Here is a 12780-nt window from a genome sequence, read left to right as displayed (position 1 = left end):
AGAAAAATAAAACTGAAAGTCAAATTTTTTAGCATTAGTCTTGCAGCATGGGTTGCAAAGTAACCATATTTTTTTTATAACAAGTATTTATTTACAATCTATTCTATGCTAGAATAATAAGCAAATTTAATAACCATTTTAACATGGGTTAGTTACACTCCATCAAGTACACTAACATACAAAAACTTTTAAAAAGTTTAACTAAAAACGATTTGGAAGGTCTATTGGATTAACTCTTTTGAGGTAGCTTCACTATTGTCGAGGAGGTTAACAGCCAGGAAATTTGGATGGGTTTCTAATTTTCTTTGGTATTTTTCACTTCGTTTCTTTATTTCTTCTTTAACATAGGGTAATTTTGTATCTTGATGAATTACTTTATTTGTGACGAACCAAGGTGCTTGTAAAATATTTCTCAGTGTTTTCGATTGAAACCTTTGAACTATTTCTATGTTTGAGTTGGAAGCGGTTCCCCAGAGTTGAATACCGTAGGTCCAAATAGGTTTCAATATAATTTTGTATAAAAGTAATTTATTTTCAACAGATAATTTTGAATTTCGACCAATGAGCCAATTTAGTTTGTTTGTTTTTAAATTTAAATGAAGTCGTTTGTTCCAAATGTGTGAATGCCATGTAAGCCGTCTGTCGAGATGCATACCAAAGTACTTAACTTCGTTGGATTGTGGAAGCATGACATTATTCAATGTTACTGGGGGACAAGTTCTTGTAGACATAGTAAATGTAACTTGAACGGATTTTGTTTCATTTACTTTAATTTTCCAATTCTGTAGCCACTGAGACAAATCGTCTAATGCAGCCTGAAGGTTTGATGATGCCAGAATAGGATCCTGATTTGATGATAAAAAAGCAGTGTCGTCTGCAAATGTTGCAACCGTAATACCCTGAGTACTTGAAGGTCATAAGTGAACAAAATATACAAAATAGGTCCAAGAACATTGCCTTGTGGTAAACCTGATTCAATTTCATGCACATCTGTAACTATATCTTGATATTTAATTTGAAAAAGCGTTTGGACAAATACGATTTCAACACTCCATATTATGTATGGGGCAGCAAAGTTTTAATTTTGAACAATAATCCTGTGAGCCAGACTTTATCAAACGCCTGGGCTACGTCCAAAAAGGCAGATGAACAAAAACGTTTGTTTTCAAGATCTTCCTTTATTACATGCACTATTCTATGCACTTGCTCAATGGTGGAATGCCTTCGGCGGAATCCAAACTGATGGGAAGGCAACAATTCTTTTTCATCAATTATAATTTGGAGTCTTTTTAAGAAAAGTTTTTCAAAAACTTTAGAAACCACAGGAAGAAGAGATATAGGCCGATACGAGGATGCTTGATTTAAAGGTTTACCAGGTTTCGGAATAACAACAATTTGTGAAACCTTCCACCGTATTGGGAAGTATTAAAGGCGTAAAACTGCATTGAAACTGTAAGGAAAACTATTCCTTTTATAGGAAGCTCTTTCAACACTTTACCTGTTATCAGATCATAGCCGGGGGCTTTTTTGCCGTTTAAATCGTCTTTTATTACTTTAGCTACTTCAGATGGTGTGAACAATTTTATTGGTAAATCAAGTTGATTTGGAGAATCGAGGAATTCCAAAATTTCTTGCTCAACATTTGAATTAATATTATATGGCTTGAACACTTCCTTGAAATAGGAAGCAAATACATCTGCTTTCTCGATGTTGTCTTTGGCCCAAGAACCGTCTTCTTTTAGAATAGGTGGAATGCAAATTTGTGGATGTTTTAAGTTTTTTGTAACTTTCCAAAGGGAGTAGTCACTAGCTTCAGATGGAGAAAGGTTTGATGTGAAATCTTGAAATCTGTCATTGTTTAATTTAAACAGTAACCTTTTTAGTTGTTGAGTGGCCCTGTTTGGATTTCTTTTATCCGTCTGGTCTCTAGAGTTTTGCCATATTCTACGGAGTCGGCGAAGCAACCATCTTGGCTGAATTAAATAACAAGGAAAAGTAAACAAAATACTTGTAAGTTGTCTATCCACAGTATACTAGCAAAACGAAATACAGTACACAAGGAAAAACATCAATTGTTTCTATTGAGCAAAGAGTATACTGAAGATTACTCGATACATTGTAGCATTGACTTTATATCTTACGGTATCTGGAATCATTAAATAACAGGCCCGCGATGTAGGAAGTGGTAAAGAAATAGTCAAGGCAAGCTGTACGGAGTGCGGGAACTGTTTATGACGATTAGATTAAGGTATCTGCAATCTTAAAATGGGAAGAGAAGGAAACACGCCCACGACGTAGAAAGTGGTGAAGGAAGTAGTAAAGGCGAGCGTTGCGGTGTTTGGGAATGGATTAATGTGTCTGCAATACTAAGACTGCTTCCATAGTAAACTAATGATTTTATCCGAGCAAAACTCGGTCCCCAGGTACTAGCATTAATAAATATATCATAAATAAATCAATACGCCGATGCTTGATGTGAAATCTCTGCGTGCATAACTTCAACACACGACAAGCTGGTCGGAGTCTGACGACATTCAATCACTGCAAGGGATGCGCCCAGAGGTAGACGAACATTCAGATGACTTCAACTTCAATTTCAACTTTCTCATTTTGCAATGTGCCGTTATAGCCTTACTTGGAAGAGGGGGATTTTCGGACCACGAATGAATTTGTATTTGATTAGTTTTAAATACATCCGACCTGAATATATAATAGCAATTGCAAGTCCGCAGTTTGCGTTTTTGATCAGTAACGTAATTCAAATTTACCAAAATACAGTTAAGTTTCTAAATCTAGTGCAACAAACCTAAATATTGACTACTGGTTTTTATAAACGTCAATTAGTAATACTTAACGTTATTTAAGCCTATTGTATGTTTGATAACTAACCTCCTGACTTTTATTTCAGTTACTAAGTACAATATTATTGTAAAACAATGCAATCATGTTATTTCATAAAATTTGTAACTGAGAAATCTAAAAAATGGAAAATGCATTTCTCTTAAGTGTAAGAAAATCTTAAAATGATACGATTTGTAATGATACGACCTCCAAACGAGCCATTCGGTATTCTTATTCAAAACACCAAACACCCGCCACTGGATCAAAATATGCCCGCACGGCGCAACCCGGCACGGCGGGTAGCCCCTCTCGTACAATTTAAATTACGTACATAAGCTAAAAATTAGAAAAAAGATATAGAACATTTCACTCTTTAAATACAGAATCCACTGTTTTTAAACTTACCTTACCAAAAAATAAAATAAAGTAGTAGCCGACAAAAAAAGTTCCGTGAAAATTTTTCATGTCACATTTCAAAAAACAAATCTACTTTATTTGAATATTTAAAATGAAAATTGCCGGGGGACCGAGCCGTGGTTCGGTATGTTTATTTCGATTATAAAAGCAATATAAAGGAAACTCGCGTTTTCTTTATAACTAATTTTGGCTTTTATTGTTTAAGTTTCAGTGGAATTTTACTTTACTATGATGTAACTTCAAATGGACAATGCAACTAATTAATTTGTTTTAATCTTACACATTTCTGTTATTGTAAATAAATCATACAAATGTTAAAAAATAAAAGAAGTTTTTTTTTAAAATATGTTCCTATTGTAGGAATTGATATGCGATCACAGGTTAATACAGTAGCAATCAGCTACAAAGCATTAAAACAGCACAGTACAGTGTATGTAAGGGGTGTGATTTATTTCTCGGTACTATAAGTAAAACTTCAGCATGGACATACTCTCTAACGTACTATCATATGATGGATTAGCTGAAGGCAGATTGACAGATAAGTCCGATTCAAGCTTATATTGCTTACTATAAAGATTGTCGTAATACAACTAACTTTAACTAGTGGTCGTCCAGTGGTCGAAAACTCGACCAAAAATATGTAATGTACAAGTTTCAAATGAGTTAGGCCTAAAAAGATTTTAGCTGTGTGGGTAACTAAGAAATTCTGGAAAATTTTTATGTGATATTTAGATATGTGCTTACTCAGGAACAATTCCGTTCCGGGACACACTTTATAAATGGAAGGTTAACGTGATTATACATTTGCATTTTACATTGTCAAAATACAATAGGTACTGCGCAACCGTGATATGTTAAGTCATTAACCTTGGTTCTGTAATAAAACTACACCGTGTCCTTACTCAACCCAAAACAAAACTTGCTTACTGTACAGCAATAAATCACGTAAAGAACAAAACAAAAGTAAATCTAGACAAATAGACTACTGATAGGTACCGTAGTCATCATAGGCTACTACTACATGATGTTTCAGAACAGAAGTATGGGAATGAAAATATTAAATAACTCATAAAACACCATAAAATCATAGTAATGTACTTAAGTCTTTTTGGTAATAACAACAATGATAAAAATAAGATAAAGATAACAATGATGTAAAACACCTCTTATTATTTATCTTTGTTCTATCCTCTCTTTGGTTTATCTCCAACCACAAGTGGTCATGGTTACTAATCACCCGACGACCCAACCACAAAATGTTGTAGTGTTGTGACAGGAGACAGGAGCAGACGATTGTCAGTATGTCAGTGTCAGTGTAAGATTGTCAGTCTGTAGGTGCGAGCGTATAGCTTGACCTTGAAGCTACTGATCGATATTTCTCCGTTTTGCTACCATCTTATTTTGTCGAATGAACTTTAATGTTTCAATAATTGGGAGCCTAATGCACATAAAAATTACCGTAAATAGTTAAATATATAGTTCATATCGAAATATTAGACTGAAAAACACAATTCATGAAACTTTTTCTTGGGATTTGTGAGGTTACATAGTCATCATGTTGGTCCGACCCCAGTTAAGCGAGGTTCTACTGTATTTGCAAGTTTAAGTTACAAATAGAAACCCCCATCACATTATGGTTGGTATTCAATGACCGATGTATTATAAAAAATTAATTCATAACTTGTTCGCGAATTTCCCTATAGAGTAGTAGCTATTTGATATTAATCAGAAGCATTCATTACAGCTTGCAGCACTTATTGGTATGTATAAATATCCAAGTTACTATTACTTTAAAAAAATAAAACACGAAATTGTGTGGCCATTCAATTTTAATAAACACAGTGTTAAACGTTTTACCCTGCAGAATACCGGATGGTGATGGTAAAGAGTGTTTGGCTTCAATAAAAAAAATAGTTTAACCAGCTTTACTATTTTGAAAGGAAACCTTAAATAGTAAAGTCCACAAACTGTACATTGTTATAGAGAGAGAGAGAGAGAGAGAGGGAGAGTGAGAGAGAGAGAGAGAGCGAGAGAGGGGGACTGTGAGGGAGAGAGGGTGAGAGAGAGAGAGAGGGAGAGAGAGAGATTTGATCAGGAATCTGAAAAGTAAACAAATAATCGTTTCTGGCGTTTGTCATATTGTAACCCCCCCCCCATCCGCATTTGCACTCGTGACCACTTTTTGTTGCTTCCTTATCTTTCATCCGTCCCAAAATAGAATTCCTGTAAATTTTGTAAAATTAAAATTACTGTATTATACAAATATTTTATCTATCGAGTGTAGTTTCGTGGTTATTCTTATCAGATAGAATAATATCGTTGCCATATGTTAGTTCCTCCTTCGGACAACAGTTCCCATATCTCGGACAAGATTCACGTATATTTTCCGAGATAAAGAAAATCCGTATGATTCCCGATCTTCCCGGTCCGTGGACACACTGTAAATATTGTACGTCATACAGGAGAAATTGACTAAAATTTCTACTGAAGGTGAACAAAAATTATCAAAACTTAAATATGAGATGATGAACGGGTAGTATCAAGATTCAACCGTTTATGATTAATTAATATTCGACATTCCTTATTAGAGGTGCATCATAGTTATTTGGAATATGAACATGCTTAAACATTAACACGTAGTTAATCACTATCCCAACATAAATAGTAAAAAGGAGTCAACGAAGGTTGCAGACCGCTGAGTGTTACCGCTACAAAGTAGGCGAGGAGGGTGCCGTACTTGGCTACGCTACTCCACGATAGAACTCACGGTGACAGTGACGGTCTCCGCATTGGTATTGCAGTTACGCTTATCGACACAGGCAGCAGCACCGGTTAGCTGTTTTCATACGTATAAAATGCACGGCAAGCCATACCTGACTGGCTTTTGGGAGAGCTGACTGGCTTTCGGGCGAGTGACTGCCACACCGAGTAAATTACCAGCGCAGTGACTGCCAATCCGGGTGGGTACAAAAGTATATATATATATATATATATATATACATATATAAAAATTTGAACGAATGGTGTTTTTGGCCTCTGGGGACATCAAAATGAAAAAGTAAATCGCTCCCGGGCTTAGGTCTTACCATGCCACCTACGGTAATAGCTACTTCTCTATAGGGAAATTCGCTAATACTTCTCTATAGGGAAATTCGCTAAAAGAGGTCGCCAACCTCTTAAAAAAAAAAGTTCTTCTTGTGTGATATTAGGAGGAAATTTTAAATTTATAATACATTTTAATGATATTGAAATATGGGCCCTGCTTGCCAAGGTAGAACTGATTTGAGTTACATGTGGATTGATTTCTTTTTTTGTATTTTAATTATGAATTGGATTATTAGTTATACAAATTTTGGGATTCTTCTTTACAAGTTATGCGGATTCCATTATAAAGAGAGGCATAAGTGTGAGGATGTTCAGTTCTTGGAACAGAGGTTTACAATGTGTCCGTCTGTGGACTCCACATATTCTCCTAATGGTGCACTTTTGAAGAAGGAGGATTTGTTTTGCCTCACTACAACCACCCCGAATGCACTCAGCTTAAGAGGAATAGCATACCCATCTTCAACCAAATACCTCGTGATATGAGTGATTGCAATTGTTGCAGGTGGTCATATGGTGTGTTGCTATGGGAGATCATGACGCTAGGAGGGACTCCCTACCCATCTGTACCCAGCATGGAGAAACTCTTCCAGTTACTGAGGAGTGGCCATCGTATGGAGAAACCCCCCTGCTGCTCTCTCGAGATGTAAGAAACTTTAATTAAATTACAATTCTTTAAAATTTAGTTTTTCCCCCCCAGAACTCTTTATTAAACAGTTCTATATAGGTACCAATCGTTCTTGCCAGGTACCTTACTAATAAGATGTTGACTTTTTGTTGAACCAGCTAGTTTTCCCAGACTTTAATACAAGGGAATTATTATATATACAATAATAGGCAAGGATATTTCTTTAAAACCTTTTTTCTCAGCTTGTGCATCACAGGGAAAATCCTACGCTTACTGTTAGAAAGATATTTTCCTGTAGATGTGCAAAATCCCTTTAGAAATTAAAATAGGCTAAAAAATAAGCACAAAAATTAATTTAAAATTTGAAGAAAATTAACATGGTTGGAAAGGGTTGACGAAAGGTGACGAAAAAAAAATATAAACAGAAAATCAAAACAAATGGAAGAAATTCAAATCACATGTTTTATTTACAGTGTGGACTGTGGAGTGAAAATAGAGAAGTCTGCACATTACATATTTTTGGTCGAGTTTTCGAACACTGGTCGACCTCTAATATTATATTATTATATACTCAGGAGAAACTATTATTATTATATACTCAGGATATTATAAAGAGGAGAAACTAATTAATTAAATTAGAAGTAATGCTAATTAAAACTGAGGGTTGACAAAATGTACGTATCCAACCCACCAGCATAAGAACAAGTCAAGTAAGATTAAACATGGTCCAAAATACATGGTGGAAAAGTTGTCATTAAATTACAAAGCAATCTTTTTTATAAAGAACTCTAAGGAGCTCTCAAATTTGTACACAAACCTCCCTTAAAAAGTCATGTTAATTTTTTACAAGGGGTAAACTCTTGGAGTTCTTTAACAAAAGACTGCTGTATGTAATTTATTGAAAACTTTTACTGTCATGCATTTTGGACAAAATAGTGATAAATCTTACTTGACTTTTACTTGGGATGGTAGGTTGGACATTACCTTTCGCTACCATTACTCATAGTAATGAGACATTTTTAGTGATAAAAATATTTCCTGTTAAGAAAAAACATTTAACGGGACCCAGAGTCTTCACATTTTTAGTATTGATGCAACGCCTATTTAATTTTATTTAAGACAGGAACAGTTAGGATAAAATGGACAACAACATTGTACTATTAAGACATTCCAGCAATTGCAGAGGGATTTGATAGACAACTAACAACCGCATTTGTTGACAGTTACATGCTGATGAGGGACTGCTGGAGCTATCAGCCCAATGAGAGGCCGATGTTTAGTGAACTGGTGGAGGACCTGGACAGAATACTTACCATCACAGCCAACGAGGTAGGCAACCAATGCTAACCTGTAGATCTTTGTTTTGAGATAGTTAAAATTATAACTATAGTAGAGAGTTGATTATCAAAAACAATTGGGAATAGGGTGTTCTGATAACAGATTTTTTCCAATATTCGGTAAAACAGTAAAATGAGATTGGTACATTATTTTAACTTTGATTGGTAACATTTAAATACAATGTTTTTTACTGGTTTTCATTATGTCCTGCGGTTGTACCATATCTGGTGAGCATATATTTGCAGTTTTGTCATTCCCGCTGATCGTCTCTCATAATTGCAGCAACATTGGTGACTGGCCTTTTGGGTAACCTACATTTCGGATGAATTTGCTTTGCATATCAGCGTTCTACTGTAAACATTTTCCACAATAACTTTTAAAGCCCTTTTGACCATAATTTTTACTAGAGGTAATTGTATTTTGTCCCAATTTTCATGGGTAGCGATTGATAAAACATCGAGGATGCCAAATTTTAGAAATAAACTCTTTGATAATTAATTTTTCACCACACTATGATGTTTTTAGATGTATTACATACGTTAATTGGTGGCTGAAAGTTACGTTTTGCTGGCCATGCCAGCTGTCATTGTAATTTGGGGACCGAGCAGGTTTTTACAGCCCGGGGCCGCAAAATCAGCTGTCCGCTTGCATTTTAAATACACAGTCAAAATCCATAGCATTGCAGTAGAATTGTGTTATTGTCACCGTTGCCTAGCAACTATTTATTTTTATTTTCGCTGATTCCTCAAATTATTTCTTCACATAACCTTAAGTTTTGTAGTTGTGTTGACTATCAGTGTGCATTATTATAGCGGTAATAGGGTATAGTGTGGTGAAAAATAGCGTTCGTACCACGGACCGAAATGGTTTTGCAGCTCTCGATCGATTTAAGTTCTCGACTTCGTCTCAAACTTAAAAACTATCTCGAGCCGGCAAAACTCATTTTCGGCCCTAGGTACGAAATATACTATTAATAAAACATTTTTTATCTTTTGAAAACATTATTAACTAGTTAGGGTTTTTAAAATCTTATAAGGTAGCATCTCACACGGTACGAGAGTGACAGGATCAATCCTTTGCATATCTACAAAATAATTGAGAGGTTAGACCACTTTCTCTAAAAAAGTGTTCAAAAAGCGTTTGTGGTTCTTTCACAAATAATTTTTGGTATAAAAGATTCAAACAACTATGAACAAAAGGTTGTTACAACTATTAGATCAGTACCTTCTAAAGCGTGGATTAGATATTAACCTTCTTCAGATGACTTTGATTCGAAAATCCCGGTTTTCAACCAAGTTACTTTTGCAACCACCAACACACAAAAAACTAATAATTTTGTACTAAAATACAAACGCCAAGAGGAAATCTTCGCAAAGTCACTTATGAAGGGTTAATCTGTTGGTTGTATACTGTTGTAACACACATTTATAGTTTGTGTGACGCTACGCATGTGTAGTAATGTCCTAATATTGCACCATGAGATCATAATAGGCTAAAAATACTCTTTTTAGAACTGTCCACAACATGTGGAATTCGCTGAGCACCAAATATTTGAATAGTGGCTAACTACTTACATTGTTATGAGCCGATTTCCGAGAAGAGGTGCTTTCACATTTTCCAATTTCCGAGCAGTCTGTTTGATGTCTTGATGTGTAGAAAGGATTGATATAGAGTGGGAAACGCTTGCTGAATGACGGGAAGACCAAAACTCATCCACACTAGGCATAGGTTTTATGAGTAGATGCTTGGCACTCACGTGCGGACCCGCCTTAAGAAGAAGGATTACAAGAATTGGTCACATTTGCTTAATACAAAAATTTCCATAATACACCCTTATAATGCAAATTGGATCAGCATCTACAATACAGCTTTTATCAGTACAGTTCACTTTTGTACTGTACCGGCTGACTCCTTGCTTTGCTGTTAACGATCCACGCACGGGCGCTTAGTCTATGTGGACGGGCAAATGCAAGGTTAAAAGAGGCCGCCAACCTCTTTTTAAAAAAAAAAAAGTTAATGCCATTTAGAAGCTACCTTTTCTATACTTGCCTACCTCTTATGAACGCTATCCATACCGCCCTTGTTTTGTTGATTATGTTTATTCCTAAGATAACCTAACTATTGCAGGAGTACCTGGACTTGGGACTGCCGCAGTTGGACACTCCTCCTTCCAGTGAAGAGTCTAGTGTAGGGGATGAACAGTTCCCATATCTGCTGTAGGCTGTAGGCAACAAACATCACAGGTGTACCACAACACCAGTGAGGACAGCCAGAGTGTACAGACTGATTCTTATGTGCCTTTGTGATCGGTTGTGTGTGAGTGTGTGTGTGTGTATACACATGTTTGGTAAGGAATTTCATAAGAGTTCAATCTCTCTCTACAATCTTAATTTGAATTGTAAATGTATATATGATGGCTTTATTACATTAAAAAAGCATTTATTTATTGAATACTCAGTTAAGCGTTTGTCGAGTGAATAAACTTTTCTGATAACAATCAAACACCAAAGGGATGTAGCTTGTGTAGATGGATATTTTTTATTAAATTAAGATTTTTAAATATTAGAATATTTGTTTTATATGTAATATATTGGGTTGTAAATATATTATTTTATTGATCGAGTAAAAATATGAATGTACAAAAGATTTATGTTTACGTTGTTAATAATTAGAGAAGATATTTTTGATTTGAACTCCCATGACATTATTTTTGTTATTACTGTCTATTATGTATTTATCTTAGTTAGTAATTTTAAACCCAGTATTACTGAATGTATTTGAGTTGGATGTAAACATCTGTAACTGTAACTGTGCCTTAGACGATTACGTACTTAGCCAGAACTTGTGATCTCAAAAATTCATATTTCAACAATCCATTAAGACAACTCAAAATTATTTTATCATAGTATGGAAGAAAAGAAACAATTGAATTTTTCAAATCAGATAAAAACCTACTTCCACATTGCCTAACACATTGTAACATTGTCTAGTGTTTGTATACTTATCTTAAATCTTTATCTGCAATTGTAAATTTTAACAAGTGCCTTAGGTTTGCCACCTTTTTCATTGCTCTTGATGAAAACATTATGAGAAACATTTTTGTTAGTTGTTTGCTAAGGCTAAGACTGGGATGCAACTATATACTTATTCTGTAAACTAACTATGATTACAGTGCCTCTATTTCTTTTATCTAGACTATAGGATAAAGCAACATTTAATTATTTATGGCTTGGTTGGTTTTAAGCTAAAAGAATGATATAGATTTTTTGTCAATTGATTGACTAATTTAACTTTTTCTAAAGTAAAAAAAGAAATCATTGCATTAATAAAAAAATGCTGATATAAACAATTTTATTCATTTTGTAAAAAAATATTGTTTAGAAAACCAAAATGATAATGCCGTAATGCAACATAACTAAGATTTTTGTCACTAGTTACTGTTATAAAATTATTTCAATAAATAAACATGTACAGTTAAACATGAACTAACACAGAAAAAATCACATCTTGGGTATTGAGATTGAACTCGATTGCTTTTATGCTAGTATGCATTGATAACATTAATTACTTTTTAAACTAAATAAATTATATAACTCTCCAATATAGGCTACTGGATAAAATAATTTATTTTCTGACATTAATCACAGTATCATTGTTATAGTTTATTATCTTATTGTAATTTTTATCTACAGTATTCTATTTTTTAATGTGTTTGTATTCAGAGTTTGTTTATTTGAAACGGTTGTTTGATTTTCTTTTCCATTATTTGTACAAATATTTAAGTAAAGAAAAAACACTTGGAATTGTTTCTGTTAACCATAACTTTTAAGGTTGTAAATCCATATAGGTAAGTTTTATTCATTAGTAACATTAATTGATTACATTTGAATCTGGCTAAAGGTTAAGTTACTATGAACGCGAGAAGTATTGTATGTGTTAACTAGTCACTAGTATTGTATATTGTCACATATATTAACTATACAAGTTTTGTAAAATAATTAAAGTTAATTTCTATTTATTCTTCGTGTTATCTATACCTTTAATTCTAAGAAGATATAAGTTGATATAACTACTGTCCATAAAAAATGAGGTGTCTCACCAGTCCCCACTGATACAGAAGAGGCTACATTCTTTTGAGAGCTTGACAATTAATTCAGTCTTGTAATAAGTTAAGTGAACAAGATATTTCTGGAATGGATCAAACTTTTAATAATTTAAAAATAATATAACTAATATAGATATATTGTCAAAAAATACATTAGATTCAGTAAATGTAGCTTAACCCTTTGTAGTAGAATGGTTAATAGGTCACCGCTCACCATTTTCCCGACTGCTCAAAAATGGAGACCTATACTCACTGAAAAAAAATCTAAAATCAAATAAAGTTTATCTTTGCGGTCAAATGTCGAGTATAAATCATTGGGTGCCATTTTCCCGACTGCTCAGATGGCGAC

The 12780-nt window shown here is 34.2% G+C and overlaps 1 protein-coding gene across 2 annotated transcripts in view; it reads left to right on the top strand.

The window, feature by feature from the left end:
• LOC128987414 (fibroblast growth factor receptor homolog 1-like) overlaps nt 1–12330 on the top strand; it is an 83498-nt gene extending 71168 nt beyond the window's left edge. For both annotated transcript variants that reach the window (XM_054408258.1, XM_054408250.1), the window contains exons 17-19: nt 6866–7006; nt 8212–8317; nt 10454–12330. In XM_054408258.1, the coding sequence (XP_054264233.1) occupies nt 6866–7006; nt 8212–8317; nt 10454–10546 (340 nt within the window). In that variant the 3' untranslated portion in view covers nt 10547–12330. The remainder of the gene's footprint in view (nt 1–6865; nt 7007–8211; nt 8318–10453) is intronic.
• Nucleotides 12331–12780: the final 450 nt, after the last annotated feature.

Source organism: Macrosteles quadrilineatus, unplaced genomic scaffold (assembly GCF_028750875.1).
Source record: "Macrosteles quadrilineatus isolate MER2022 unplaced genomic scaffold, UCM_ALF_1.0 Scaffold_1__1_contigs__length_201487025, whole genome shotgun sequence".
Taxonomy (NCBI): domain Eukaryota; kingdom Metazoa; phylum Arthropoda; class Insecta; order Hemiptera; family Cicadellidae; genus Macrosteles; species Macrosteles quadrilineatus.
The sequence above is the reverse complement of the archived record's forward strand: the minus strand, read 5'-3'. Positions and strand labels throughout refer to the sequence as shown.